The following is a 14,539-nucleotide window of genomic DNA, read 5'->3' on the forward strand; positions in this document are numbered from 1 at the left end:
TGGCTCACTGGAAAAGATCCTGATGCTGGGAAAGATTGAAGGCAGGAGGAGAAGAGGATAACAGAGGATGAGATGGTTGGATGGCATCACTGACTCAATGGACATGAGTTCGAGCAAGCTCTGGGAGTTTGTGATGGACAGGAAGGCCTGGTGTGCTGCAGTCCATGGAGTTAGACACAACTGAGTGACTGAACTGAACTGTAATACAATTTGATAAAAACAAAAGCAAAGTAACCCCACTCCTTGCATCAATCTACAACAGTTTTCTCACATTTCACTTTAACATTCCTGAAATCCTTAAAGATCACAAGTAATTTTTTCCCCCAAATCAAAAGGTATTTGAACATGTTACACATTACTTTTTAAGTAAATGTTATTGGTTAGCAACTTACCTTGGGGGAAATTAACCATGAAAGTCATTGCATAGCGGTTTGCCCTCAAAAACAGGTCAAGCAAATGAACAGCAACAAATATACATATTGTGTTCTTACTACATGTCAGCTACCTTTCCAAAGTCAGATTTACTGAAATGCAATTTACATATGTTGGGAAACAATTTTCTATAGGTCTGTGTTTTTAACGTGCTGCAAGCAGAGGTACTGACTGTCTTTTTGCTCTGGACTATATTTTTAAGGACATCTGTGGAGCAAACAGCCTTGAGAGATAAAGACAGTGACTGCCTCTAGAGCAAAGGACAGGCATGCTTACTGCTCATTACAAAAGATTTGGGTTCCCTCAATGAAGGGCTTCTCTCCAATAACATGGGCCACTATGGGTACCTGAGGATCAGAAAATTACAGTATTACAAACGCTGACACTCTGGCTACTGCTAGCAGTATTACTGAGAGGAATCAACCATCCTTCAGCTCGTACACAGGAGACTCCTGTCTTCTACCAGCATCCATGAAAATGTGGCAGGGAAACTCACTAGCCTGCAATCAGGATAAGATCTCAGGTCGTCATGGTTCTGGACAGTCTTGGCAACATGAATGGGATACTGACAGAGCCAGGACTCACAGAGAGAGGATAAAGGTCCCTGAGGGCAGAGTTCTGGGATATGAGAAGACACACTGGAATCTGAGAGTGATTCTAGTGGTGGGTGGAGAGAAGGCAGGAATGAGAATCCACTGTCCTGTTAATGAAAGGAGTTGAATTCATGTTTAGAACTGGGCAGTGAGCAGCAGGATCGAAATTGGGCACTGAAATAATGACTTGGTTGTTGCTCATTCTCCCCTGGGCTGGCAGAGGAAGGGATGTGTCATGACAATGGGCAAACAAGTCCTGTGTCTCCAGGTGAATAGCTGTGACTGCTGAGTCAGAGTCCCCAAAGCTAAAACAGACTGCGTAAGTAAAGACTACCTTGCTGAAAATAAAGAGCTTTGGATGATGGACCGAAAAGAAGTTCCTTTGGCAGAATTACAAGGGAATGACCAAAAGTGAATGCAAAGCCTTGACTACTGGTACAGAGTTGCTCTCTGCTACACGCCCCCTTCTCTCTCCTCTCTATTCCTCCTCCCAAACTCCTCAGCTTTACAGAGGAAAATAATAAGGGATGGGGCTGAGGTCTCCCTGACCCCCAGAAAACCACACATACCCCTCAGAAGCTGGCCAGCAAACCTTAGAGAAGGACTCAAGCTTTAAGGCTCTCTTGGATACAGACACCGACGTGGTCACTCTCCGATTTCGCCCCACACCCAGATTCAGTGAGTGGGGGTGTGGCGGCATTTACAGTAGGGAAGGGAAATGCAGTGACTTATGGCTGAGGCTCTCTGGGCCCAATTCAAAGTCCTCCTGTTGTTGCCTCTACATCCATCCTACGGTACAGATGAACTTCCCCATCCTGTAAGTCCCAGAGGGGACTCTCCCAATCAGGAACGGTTGCATGCACGAAAGTGCTAGCACCTTTGGGGCTCCACAGCCCTAAGAACCATTTCTGGTGACAAGTCTCTGTGACTAATGATTTTACTGACTGGAGCCTCTGATAAAGGTGCCACCTGGAGTGCCCCTGGGCGGAAGGACTCTTCTGCCTCCCTGAACAGCTATCAGGCCCACTGCTTTTGTTGAGCAGCTGGCTACTGGGCTCCTGTGGAGACTGAGAGCCTGACTCAGGGAGGCCTTGTAAGTTCCAGTCTGATGCTTCTACTTTGGCGTGGGTCAGCTCGTACTCAACGACTAAGAATATGCAGAGTCAACTGAAAATGTGTATGTGAGAATATATCTGGATTGCCTTAGCTCCACAACATCTCAACTTTATCTGAAAAAGAGGTGGACAGCCCTCTGGGGAAACTCATCCTCTATTTTACCACTGGACACAAAGTTATGGGCCCAAGGGAGCCCACATCCATAAACCCTGTATTGCCAGACCATCCACTATCAGTACCTGAGCACTGATCACTATCAGTTCTTTCATGGACTTTAGCAAAAGCCTCTGAACTTGCTCAACTATATTCAGTCTTACTTTACCTTCAGTCCATTCTCCAAAAGTTTTGAGAACAATCTTTTGAAAAGATAAATGAGTATTTCTCACCCCCTTTAAAGTCCTATAATGGCTTACTGTGGCCTTTGGTCCAAACTGCCCTGAACCTGTTAACACGACCCAGCCAGCCAGCCTCACAGCACACTTCCCGTCCACCCCTTTCCCACATCTCCTTCATGCCCTGCAGTACTGCCACACAGAACCAGTAGCTGTTTCTGAGACACACAGGATTCTTCTCATCTCCAGGCTTTGGCCTCTCCTCCTTCCTGTGTCCATGCGTTCTCCTCTTGCCAGACTGACTAAAGGTCCACTCTTCAGATCTCAGTTTAGATGGCATTACAAGATGGGTGTTTATCCTAGTTCATAAGATTAGGTACCTGCTAAATTCATACTGTTTATTCTCCTCCGTCTTTGCTTCTACTGTTAAAAAGGGACCACTAACATTTTATTCACTGTAGTATAACCCTGCTTATGTGCTCAGTAACTATTTGAGTAATCAATAGCAATCATATACCATGTACTGTCCCAGGTGTCAAAGAAATACATCAAAACAAAAAAAAATTAATGATCATTTAAATTAAAAATGCATCACTTCAATAAAATTACATTCTTCCTCCCCTATTATGCTGCATTGAAACAAATACAAAAATCTCACAACAGTGTTGAGAGGCAAGTAGCAAGGATAGTATTATTCATATCTTACGGATAATCCGAAAACATTAACACTATCAGGAAAAAGCAAATCAGGACTTAAATGAAATGTTTTTGTCCATACATACTAAAATTTTACATGGAGACCCTACCAATAAGAGAACAAGTCAAGAACTCCCTGGCATCCAGTGGTTAGGACTCCAGGCTTTCACTGCTGATGGCCTGGGTTTGATCCCCAATTGGGGAACTCAGATCCCACAAGTCCTGTGGCGTAGCCAGAAAAAGAGCCCAAGTCAACAAACTACAAAAGTCCACTTCAAGATGTAGCCAATCTCCGTTTCCATTTAAATTAGTGCCTTTAATTCTCCATTACCCACATTAAGAACAGAAAAATGTCATGAACAATCCCAAATATAGAAATACAGGAAGCATTACTATAAACAAAACTAGTGGAGGTGATGGAATTCCAGATGAGCTCTTTCAAATCCTAGAAGATATGCTATTAAAGTGCTGCACTCAATAAGCCAGCAAATTTGGAAAACTCAGCAGTGGCCACAGGACTGAAAAAGGTCAGTTAACATTCCAATCCCAAAGAAGGACAATGCCAAAGAATGTTCAGACTAACGTACAATTGTGCTCATTTCACACTGCTAGCAAGGCGATGTTCAAAATCCTTCAAGTTAGGCTTTAGCAGTACGTGAACCAAGAACTTCCAAATGTTCAAGGTGGATTTAGAAAAGGCAAAGAAACCAGAGATCAAATTGCCAACATTCACTGGATCACAGAAAAAGCAAGAGCATTCCAGAAAAACATCTACTTCTGCTTCACTAACTATACTAAAGCCTTTGACTGTGTGAATCACAACAAACTGTGGAAATTCTTAGAGACGGGAATACTAGACCACCTTACCTGTCTCCTGAGAAATGTGTTTGCAGGCCAAGTAGTAACAGAACCAGACATGGAACAACGGACTGGTTCCAAATTGGGAAAGGAGTATGTCAAGGCTGTATATTGTCACCCTACTTATTTAACTTATATGCAGAGTACATCACATGACATGCTGGGCTGGATGAATCACAAGCTGGAGTCCAGACTGCAGAGAAATATATCAACAATCTCAGATATGCAGATGATACCATTCTAATGACAAAAAGCAAAGAGGAACTAAAGAGCATCTTGATAATGGTGAAAGAGAAGAGTGAAAAAGCTGGCTTAAAACTCAAAATTCAAAAAACTAAGATCACAGCATCCCATAAAGTCCCATCACTTTATGGCAAATAGGGGGAAAAGTGCAAACAGTGACAGATATTTTATTTTTCTGGGCTCCAAACTCACTGTAGATGGTAACTGCAGGCATGAAATTAAAGACACTTGTTCTTTGGAAGGAAAACTATGACAAACCTAGACAGCATATTAAAAAGCAGAGATGTCACTTTGCCAGCAAAGGTCCATACAGTCAAAAGTTATGGTTTTTCCAACAGCCATTGCACAGATGTGAGAGATGGACCATAAAGAAAGCTGAGTGCTGGAGAATGGATGCTTTGGAAATGTGGTGCTGGAGAAGACTCTTGAGAGTCCCTTGGAAAGCAAGGAGATCAAATCAGTCCATCTTAAAGGAAATCAACCATGAATATTCACTGGAATGACTGAAGCTTAACAGGGTTAGGGTTAACCTATTGGAAGCTCCAATGCCTTGGCCACCTGATGCGAAGAGCTGGTTCACTGGAAAAGACGCTGATGCTGGGAAAGACTGAGTCCAGAGGCAGAAGGGGACAGCAGAGCGTGAGGCAGCTGGACGGCATCACCAACCCAGTGGACAGCCATCTACGCCAACTCCAGGAGAGACGGAAGGGCAGAGAAGCCTGGCGAGCTGCAGTCCCAGGGGCCACAGAGTCACACACAACTCAGAGACTGAACAGCAACAACAATCCCAGGTAATAATATCTGGGAATATTCTTTTCTGGTGTTTTCTGAAACTGACCTCAGTATTCAGTGCAATTTGGATTATCTGAGAACATGCCAATTTATGACTAAAACAAGGATTTTGGGGCACGGTGTAGACAGACACAGTGAAAGGTGTCTATCAGTTTAGACTTAGTATAGAGCTAACATAATGCACTGACTAGAACACATCCGGTAGAGATCACTCACAGGCAGAAACTGACTGTAGAGGACCGAAAGCTTCAGAGCGCTGTACACAACAGCACCGGAGTCATCACCTTTCCAAAACAAACTAAAACAGCTACTAAAATACATCTCTGCATTAGGTCTTCTACTGAAATAAAATCTCCTAGTGTCTTTGAAAACAGCCATTCTCACCCATGGTACATACCACAATCAGGATGTGGGGCATGTCACAAGAAATGGCTTACAGTTAAAGGATCAAAATTCTAAGAATGATTTCCTTGTTTAAAAAATTTTACAAATGTCACTCATTTGCATTCCAGTATACTTGTGTGAGTGGGAAAGGGGTGAAGCTACAGCCAGTGGACAGGAAATTATAATCCTGTATATGCTCACAGTAACTCAGACCATAAACAATCTGCCTGCAGTGCAGGGGACCTGGGTTGGATCCCTGAGTCGGGAAGATGCCCTGGAGAAGGGAATGGCAACCCACACCAGTATTCTTGCCTGGAGAATCCCATGGACAGAGAAGCCTGGTGGGCTGGAGAATCCCATGGATAGAGGAGCCTGGTGGGCTATAGTCCATGGGGTTGAAAAGAGTCAGACACGACTGAGCAACTGACATGTAACATATATGCTCACAGACAGTAGAGAAGAGTGAACATTATCATCCTGTGTGGCAGGTGAAAACGTTTGGAGACTTGCTGTTTTAAGTATGCCTTCTAAATATATAACATAAAATACAGGACCTCAAATTAGTACTTTGAAATAATTTTAGTGAAGACTACAAGTCACAGAGGCCTGCATTGAAATGCCAGCCTTCTTGATCCTACTTGGGCAAGTACTTGGACAAGTTACCTAAGCAGCTTGAGCCTTACTTTGCTAATGCTACTTAAGAATTAACTAGGAATTAACCTACACCTTGCACGGTCGTATAGAGAACGTGGCACAGAGGTGTTCACCATTACAGAGTAATAATTAGGAGCAGAGACCCAGTCCTCTATCTCTGTGTCCCTTCAGTTACCTAACCTTAGTTTCCTAGTCTGTAATACTATCACCTATTAAAATTAGGGTGTTGTAAAGATTAAATGTCTTACAACACTGCCTGGCAAGTAGCACATGCTAGCTACGTGTTAGTTACTATTAACATCATTATCATCACCACCACTGAAACATTAAGTAAACATTGCCACATTATCAGATTCATTACTTTTCTACTATATGAAAAAATGATCTTTGAAAATTAACCTTATTTAGTGAACTGATTATAATATAGGATGAACTTACACACTCAAGAATTTTTATGCTGATTTTTAGAAACTTTAAATATATAAGAAATTATCTGAATTACCATTGGTCATGAATGTTGACAAGATACATACATCAAATATCCATTTTCAGTGAACATATCCCTTCAGGGAACTAAAGCATATCACAAACTGATATGTCTATTGTAGTTTCTCCACAAAGATTTCAAAGCAGTTTAAAATAATTATATATAGCAATTCTCAAAACTTACAAGTTACCGGAGAAAATTGCATCTGAGGGCGATCAACATCTTTCTCTAAAACTTTTGCTACATAATTACAAAATGTTACAGTCTAACTGTTGCAAACCTGCCATTCATTCAATTAGTCAGAACACTGACTGCATATCCACTGTGCAGGGGCAGGCACTGTGCTAAATCCTATTATAGTAACAGGAAAGGCGAGACCACAGTAACAGTGGGCGCCACCAACACTGTGATTAAATGTTTTTGAAATTTTGTTTTCCTTAAACAGTGAAAAGAGTAAATTATATGTTCTAACCGTGGAGTGCATCAATAGTTAATGAGTTAAGTAACCTCATAAAAGTGACAGCACAATATTTTCCCCGAGGAGACTAGGATTAAATGAAATAGGCATCTGTGTCTACTGCTCAATTACTAAGTAAAGGTAAATGACCACTTTAAATGAGTCAAATAACCTCAAGAATGACACTATTTTTCACCCATTTGAAGGAGAAAGTTTTGAGAAAATCTTAAGTTAGCTGTTACATGTCACTTGTAATCTACCAGAAATAAAGTACATTCACTCAGTTTCACTCAGCATCTGAAACTGAATTTTTGCTGGGGTGACTAGGGTCAATTTACTAATGATGCCTTCCTTTGATCAACCATTTTTTCTTAGGAGAGAAAAATCTAGCCTTAGTGCAATTATCAAATAATCTAGAATTCATACTTTTTATCCTACATTTTACAAAACAAGTTTTTTCTCAAGTAGGTACCTGTTAAAGTTTTAAAGAATTTAACATATATATTACCCAGCAAAATTGCTCTGCCAAAAAAAAATGCAATCTTGACTCCAAGTTAAGTAATCTTAGTGTTTCAAGTGGTCATTCAAAACCTGAAAGTGGACAAACAGCCAACCACCTTTTTAGTACCTACCTCTCCAGAAGAAAGGCTGTTAGACAAATGCTATTAATATTGACAGCAACTGTATCAAACTGACACGCAGGAAGGTGCACTTCAGGATTAAGTACCTTCCTTGGAGTTCATTATTATGAACTATGAATGTCACATTAGAAAAACTGCTGTCATTTCATTTTATGAATGCTGAATCAGGCAGTTTTAGTTAACTGCAACACTTTACAAACAGGCTATCAAATAAGCCCCAATTACCAAGTTGTTCCAGACACAGAGCTTCTGTTTCTATTTTAAGTGTAATTAAAGAATTAAAAGCATCAGTTTATTTTTCTTGATACCTTAGTCTAAAACGATCTGCAATAAATCTCTGAACACCCAAGTGACTGAAATTCCCTGAGCAATACAAAACACTCCTCTGGAATGTCAGTCTTCCAAATGGCAAGACTATAAGAACACACAACTGATACACATTCTCCACATTACACATGAAGGAGTAAAAAGATTTCAAACTCAGTAAATTTACAGGAGGGAGGGGAGAAAAAGTGAAAACAAATGCCCCAAGTCTTTGTCTTCTCCAGAATGGCATTTTGTAGCACTGCAAGAATTCAGGCATTTCATCAGTATTCTGCACACTCGGGGACATTCAGTAACTGCTGGTGACAGATGAGCCGAGAAGAAGCTTCACCAACAAACAGTATTAACAGGTAATGTTGCAAATCAGTCATGGAACAGCGGGAGAAGGAATGTGGAGGAGTTCAAAGAGGAACAATCTTCGGCCAAATTTTACATTCAGAGCAAATCAATCACACACTCCTCCAAGAAAAGAAAAGAGAGATATTTGGTGTGACCCAGAATAATCATGAGGACAACACACACACACACACACACACACACACACACACAGAGCAAGTGCCACTTCCACTACAGTTTGACAGTCATGCATTTGGATAATTATAGTAGAAACGTGTGTTTTGGAAACACAGCTTAAGACCACACCCTAGGACCGAGAACCGGGACTTTAAATACTAAGGATCTGCGGTCCATGCAGCACCTGAATCGGACGGTATCGTGGCACAGGTGGAAGGGGTCGGGGCACCAAGTTCAAGGCAGGTGACCAGGAGGGCCGCGTGTCCGAGCGAGGCATGGTGGAGTCCAAGGGAGAAGGGGGTGTGGATCCGGGGATCAGCACCGGGAGGGAAGGCGACCGCTGGGAGGAAAGGACGTGGGAGCTCCGGGTCGGGGGGCGACCATAAAGACGGGAGGGGAAGCGCCCGGAGCCAAAGGCCAGGGCGCGGGAGGGGGCGGCGAGCACGGGCGGGGAGACGCGAGTGGAAGGAGGCAGGGGCGGAGAAAGGCAGAGCCGAATGAATGAGCGCCGGGGCGGCCCGGGGCGCGGAGGAAGGGCCCGGAGCGCCAGCGGAGATGCCGCCGCAGCGCCAGGGGTGGGCTCCGGGGCGGGCCCCCGGCGACGGTGGCGGGGGGGGGGGGGGGGGGGCGCGGAATGAGGAAGCCCCGCGCCGGCCCCACCGCGCCCGCCTCTCCGCCAAAATGGGGTCGCGGAGCAGACGAGCCAGGGGTGTGAGAGAAGCGGGGAGAAGAGGAAAAAAATAAACCACTCACCCTCAGCGCGAGCCTCCAGGCGCTCTCTCTCAGCCCCGTTCCTCCGCCCTCCTTGAGCCGCGTCGGCGGCTCCTCAGCGGCGCTAGGGGGAGCCCCGGGCCCGGAGCGGGGCAGCGACGGCGGCGGCGGCCGGACCGGGAAGCCCTCCGCACCTGCCCCTGTGGCGGAGCCGCGACGAGCCAGGCGGCGGCGGCAGCAGCAGCGGCGGCTCCTCCGAGTGGGGAGGGCAAATGACCCGGATGTACAGGGTAACGGCGAGGAGGGGGAGGGGGGAATGCCAGGAAGTGAGCGCCGCGGACCTGTCCGGCCGTGCGCATGCGCCGCGCGCCCGCCCCGCAAGGTAAACCCAGTCTTCCTTCCCCGCCCCCTTTGCTCCCGCCCCTCCCCTAGGGGGCGGGGCGAGGCCGGAGACAGGTGGTCTGGAGGGCTCCGCGAGGAGAGGAAGGGGGCGCGGCTACCTTCTCCGCTACCCCGCCCTCCTTAAAGGGGCAGCACCTTAAAGGCCGAGATGGCTTCTGGGTGGACCCGCGTCTTGCAGCCTTCTCATTTTACAGATGGAAAAACTGAGGCTCAGAGGTGACAGTGACCTGCCTCAGGTCAATAAGCCCAGAAATGGCAGAAACTGGAACTCGAGACTCGCAGATGTGGACTATGCTGAACCCATCAAAGTCGCCACATCCCATCACCGCCCCCCTACACGTGGGTGGGTGGGCACGCCTTTCCTCCGGGTGCTGATTGAGGCTCAAACTCCCAGATACTACAGATGAGCTTGGCAGGCTCCCCAGGGCCAAGAGGTACACCGTTATCTCCTGCGATGGTATCGTGGAGGCGCCCTTGGGAGGTGTTAAATAATCAGTCTGAGAACAGAAATCAGGCGCCACCTGAGACTTGCATGGTGTTACACATAGCACTTTCAGATAAATGAGACTCTGTTCTGGGGTCTGGTCTGGGTAACGCTATCTGATGGACAGAGAAGTTGGATGTGGTAGAGGGCACAGCTTCTTCATTTTCCCCAAATTCCCCTTTCACTCTGAACATAAATGTTCCCTCTTTACTTACAAAACAAGAACATCCCATCTAGCTAGCTCATCCTAATCCCGTTATGAAACTCTCACATTTTTTTCATTAATGCCAGAGTGTAAAGGATCACATCTCCCAGGGATATTTTCAATTTGACTGCTAAGCAGATAGTAACTATGAAGGTAAATGGTTCTAAATATTTTGAGGTCAAGATCCCTACTGAAGATCCCATAAAAGTATGCACTTTTCTCTCCAGGGAAATGCGCACAGGCACACAAACTTGAACACAATTTCAGGAGATTTTTGGATCCAGGAAGCCTATCTACAAAACCCTGATTATGAACCCTTGTTCTAGTCAAATAGGTAAGATCCCAGTAGTGATCTGGGCCTTACCACAGGTAACCAAGCAAACACTCCTTGCCCCAGATAGAGAAGGCAGCCCTTAATTTTATGTAGCTTTCTGTCTTCCTCTTGGGTTACATGGAGACCAAGTGATATTGGCCATATTACAAAGAAATGTGGCAAGAGCGTCATGGAGAGAGTAGGTGCCTTTATCAAGGCACACACTAAGGGCAAGAGTCCTAGGCCTCAGACTTTTACCCTGATTATCACACTTAAGGGTGATTTGGGGGTCTTATACTGTATCCATCATAACCTTCATCAATTTCAATGGAACACAGGGCGCTGGTGTTTTGCAAACACTGATGCTAACAGAACAGTCTCCACAATCCAAGAACTCTGACCCATTTGTCTGATACACGAACACCTACTCTTAAATAACTCTGATCCATATCAACCCATCATCCTCTATTTGAACCAGAGAAAGAGTTTTTACACCTGCTCAGTCCCTTAGATACAAGCTGCCAGCAACCACACACCTGGAACCAAGTCTCCCCTGGAGAGCAGAAGGAATCTCATCTGTAATATCCTCAACACGTGAACATCAACTTTAGCTTGACTATCTCCAATTATGTGGAGCTCATTATCCTCTAATTGAGAGGAGCCTCCTTTTTTAATTAATTATTTTGGCCTCACTCCACAGCATGTGGAATTTTCTCAAATGGGGACTGAACCCTCATCTCTGCAGTGGAAGCAGGGACCACTGGACCACAAAGGAAGTCCTAGGAGCCTCTTCATTTACACTGATCAGAAATCTGATGTCCATCAACTGTCATTCATTGGTCCGAATTTTATTTCTGGAAAGAGACATAGACATGATGCTGGCCTGGAGGAGCTTACAGGCCAGCAAAGAAAACAATCCATTTGATGAGTGATAACTGTAAAATAGAGGATGAGTCCCATGAGGAGGATAGATTGCTTTTTTCAGAGACACCTTTCTCCTTATCAGCCCTACACCTGTTCCTGACCTGTGTAAGCTCTGCCACTATCCCATGTGAGAGGTCCTGGAAGAGGGGACAGAAAACAAAAGCTTAGGAGAAGTAATGAATTTACTCTTCCATGGTCCCTTCTTCATCCTTCTGCCTAAATGTAATCACATTCCAGCTGTGGTCAAAGTCTCAGGTTGGAAAAAAAAAGGATGCAAAAAAAAAAGATGTTTACATAAAAGCACTAGGCTCTAATGATGATTTAACCATGGTGGCTTGTTAGCATTTTTTTTTTTTTAATTCTTAGTATATGTGTCAGGCACTGTACTAAAAGCCCTTGGCTTGCATTTCCTCTTTTGCTTTTCACAAATTCAGTCACTGAGTCATTCAATCAACACAGTTTTGCCCCTCTGCTGTGTCCCAGGCACCCAGGCTAAGGGTTTAGGGTGAAGTCAGTAAGTCACGTGGTTCCTGTCCTGGAAGGGCTCAACGCTCACTAAAGGGAAGGGCTGTAACCCCACAATTACAACAGGGCATGATTCGTTGTAATTTTGGAGGGTGGAGCAACTAACCCTCCCTGTGAAGGCTTCAGAGAGGATGAGCTTGGTCTTGAAGAGACAGGGGAAGGGCCAAGAAGAAAAGTCACATGGGCAGAGGAAGGGGAGATCATGACATGCTTGGGGTGGGGGGGACTGGGTGGTTGGAAAGGACCTCCTCAAACACCATCCTAAGGAGTCTGAACTTGCCTCCTGAAGGCAACCACCAGTAAATAAAAGCTTCTAAGCAAGGGAGAGACAAAATCAGATGTGTTTTATATCACGATCACTCTGACCACAGTGTCCAATGTGGACTACAGTGGGAGAGAGAGTGGAGACCAGCAGACCAGAGAAGCTGCTGCGAGGTCCAGGTGAGACATAATAAGAGCCTGTTCTGGGAAACTGGCAGTGGAGAGAAAGAGTGGACACCAGAATTGAGATATTTACTGATGTATTATAGAATCTACACATGCTTGTGACTAGTAGAATTTAGGGGAAGAAAAAGCAGGAGCTTGACCCTGCAGTTCCTAGCTTCACAGATTAATCTGACAGTGACACCATCCAATCCCAAAACCTTTCCAGTTTTCATTCCTATTCTTTTCCACCTTTATCCATGTAAATGAACACTGCTTCAGTTGGTATCTTCAGATATGTACCTCCTAATATCTTTTCTTATTTTTCCAGGCACATTTATCACTTTAAGGCTGCAGAATATTTCATCATGTTGAAATAGCTCTGTTTCCTTTCAGTCGCTGAAGGTCCACACCCTGCATGCCTGGTTCACCCTGGACTCATTTGACTCTGGGCATTTTGCAAGGGATGAGTTGGGCGAGGAAAGGGAGGCTTTAGGTGAAGGGTATTGGAAAAGCATAGCCTCAAGTCCAGGAAAGCTGCAAATCTCATGGGAGACACTTGGGCAACCCTATCACATGTGGAAATTACAGAGCTGTCAAAAAGAATCTATAGACCATGGGAATCCTAATGTCTACTCTCTATGGCAAAACTAGACAGTGTATTAAAAAGCAGAGACATTACTTTGTTGACAAACTCTGTATAGTCAAAGCTATGATTTTACCAGTAGTCACGTACGGATGTAAGAGTTGGACCATAAAGAAGGCTTGGCATCAAAGAATTGATGTTTTCGGACTGTGGTGTGGAGAAGACTCTTGAGAGTCCCTTGGACAACAAGGAAGTGAAACTAGTCAATCCTAAAGGAAATCAACCCTGAATATTCATTGGAAGGACTGATGCTGAAGCTGAAGCTCCAATACTTTGGCCACCTGATGCAAAGAGCAGACTCACTAGAAAAGACCCTGATGCTGGGAAAGATTGAGGACAGGAGAAGGGGGTGACAGAGGATGAGATGGTTGGATGGCATCACGGACTCAACGGACATAAGTCTCAGCAAATTCCAGCAGACAGTGAAGGACAGGGAAGCCTGGCATGTGGCAATTCCATGAAGTCGCAAAGAGTTGGACATGACTTGGTGACTAAACAACAACAACAGTTCTCTATGGCCTAATCCATCTCATCCATCCACTCCTTCATTCATTATTCCCTCTTGGAGCAATGCATTCTTGTGAACCACTAGGCAATAAAGCAGAGCTAAAAGCACCAGGGAGCTGTGGATTTAGCCCTGCCAGGGTTTGAAGCCTGTCCTACAACCTTCACAAGTTAATCTCAGAACCTCAGTTTCCCCACAATTTGTTCTAAAAATTAGATAAAATCTGTTCAGTACTTGGGACAGAATTAAGCCCACACTAAGTTCAATAATTATTTTCAGTCTTGGTTCCTTCCCTCTGCCTCCTGGGCTCCCAGCAATTTCCTCAGTCTCTGAGCATACCTACTCAGGTGACAGGGCACATGCTAGAGTTCAGAGCCTGAATCTCCCAGAGCGAAGCAGGGCACTCACCTCCTCTCTCTAACCTTCCGTTTCCCTTCTGTGAAATGGACATAAAAACGTACTCACGGGAATGTTTCGATGCTCTTATAAATGCTGTATAGGAAAATCTCCTTGGACTTAAAGACCAAACCAGTCCATCCTAAAGGAAAACAACCCTGAATATTCATTGGAAGGACTGATGCTGAAGCTGAAGTTCCAATACTTTGGCCACCTGATGCCAAAAGCCCACTCATTGGAAAACACCCTGATGCTGGGAAAGATTGAAGGCAAGAGGAGAAGTGGGTGACAGAGAACAAGATGGTTGGATGGCATCACTGACTCAATGGACATGAATCTGAGCAAGCTCCAGGAGATGGTGAAGGGCAGGGAAGCCTGGCATGCTGCAGTCCACGGGGTCACAAAGAGTCAGGCACGACTGACGGACTGATCAATAACAACAGGAAAATGAGTTCAAAAAACCCAAAAGTACTCTGTCATTAC

At 44.9% G+C, this 14,539-nt stretch overlaps 2 protein-coding genes across 7 annotated transcripts in view; one reads left to right on the forward strand and one right to left on the reverse strand.

Moving 5' to 3' along the window:
* Positions 1–14,539, reverse strand: part of CYRIB (CYFIP related Rac1 interactor B) — a 142,199-nt gene that overhangs the window by 71,224 nt on the left and 56,436 nt on the right. Inside the window, exon 1 of one of the 6 annotated variants that reach the window (XM_065902986.1) lies at positions 9,276–9,371. The exons of 4 other annotated variants lie outside the window; for them this stretch is intronic. The gene's annotated coding sequence lies outside the window, so the exon portion shown is untranslated. Of the gene's footprint in view, positions 1–9,275; positions 9,372–14,539 lie in introns of those variants that run through there. One more of the 6 variants, XM_065902991.1, reaches the window with a different exon arrangement.
* Positions 9,024–14,539, forward strand: part of LOC136144748 (collagen alpha-1(I) chain-like) — a 62,977-nt gene continuing 57,461 nt past the window's right edge. The window contains exons 1-2 of the mRNA XM_065902601.1: positions 9,024–9,097; positions 9,309–9,615. Coding sequence (XP_065758673.1) covers positions 9,024–9,097; positions 9,309–9,615 — 381 coding nt within the window. The remainder of the gene's footprint in view (positions 9,098–9,308; positions 9,616–14,539) is intronic.

This window comes from Muntiacus reevesi, chromosome 12 (assembly GCF_963930625.1).
Source record: "Muntiacus reevesi chromosome 12, mMunRee1.1, whole genome shotgun sequence".
In the NCBI taxonomy this organism is placed as follows: domain Eukaryota; kingdom Metazoa; phylum Chordata; class Mammalia; order Artiodactyla; family Cervidae; genus Muntiacus; species Muntiacus reevesi.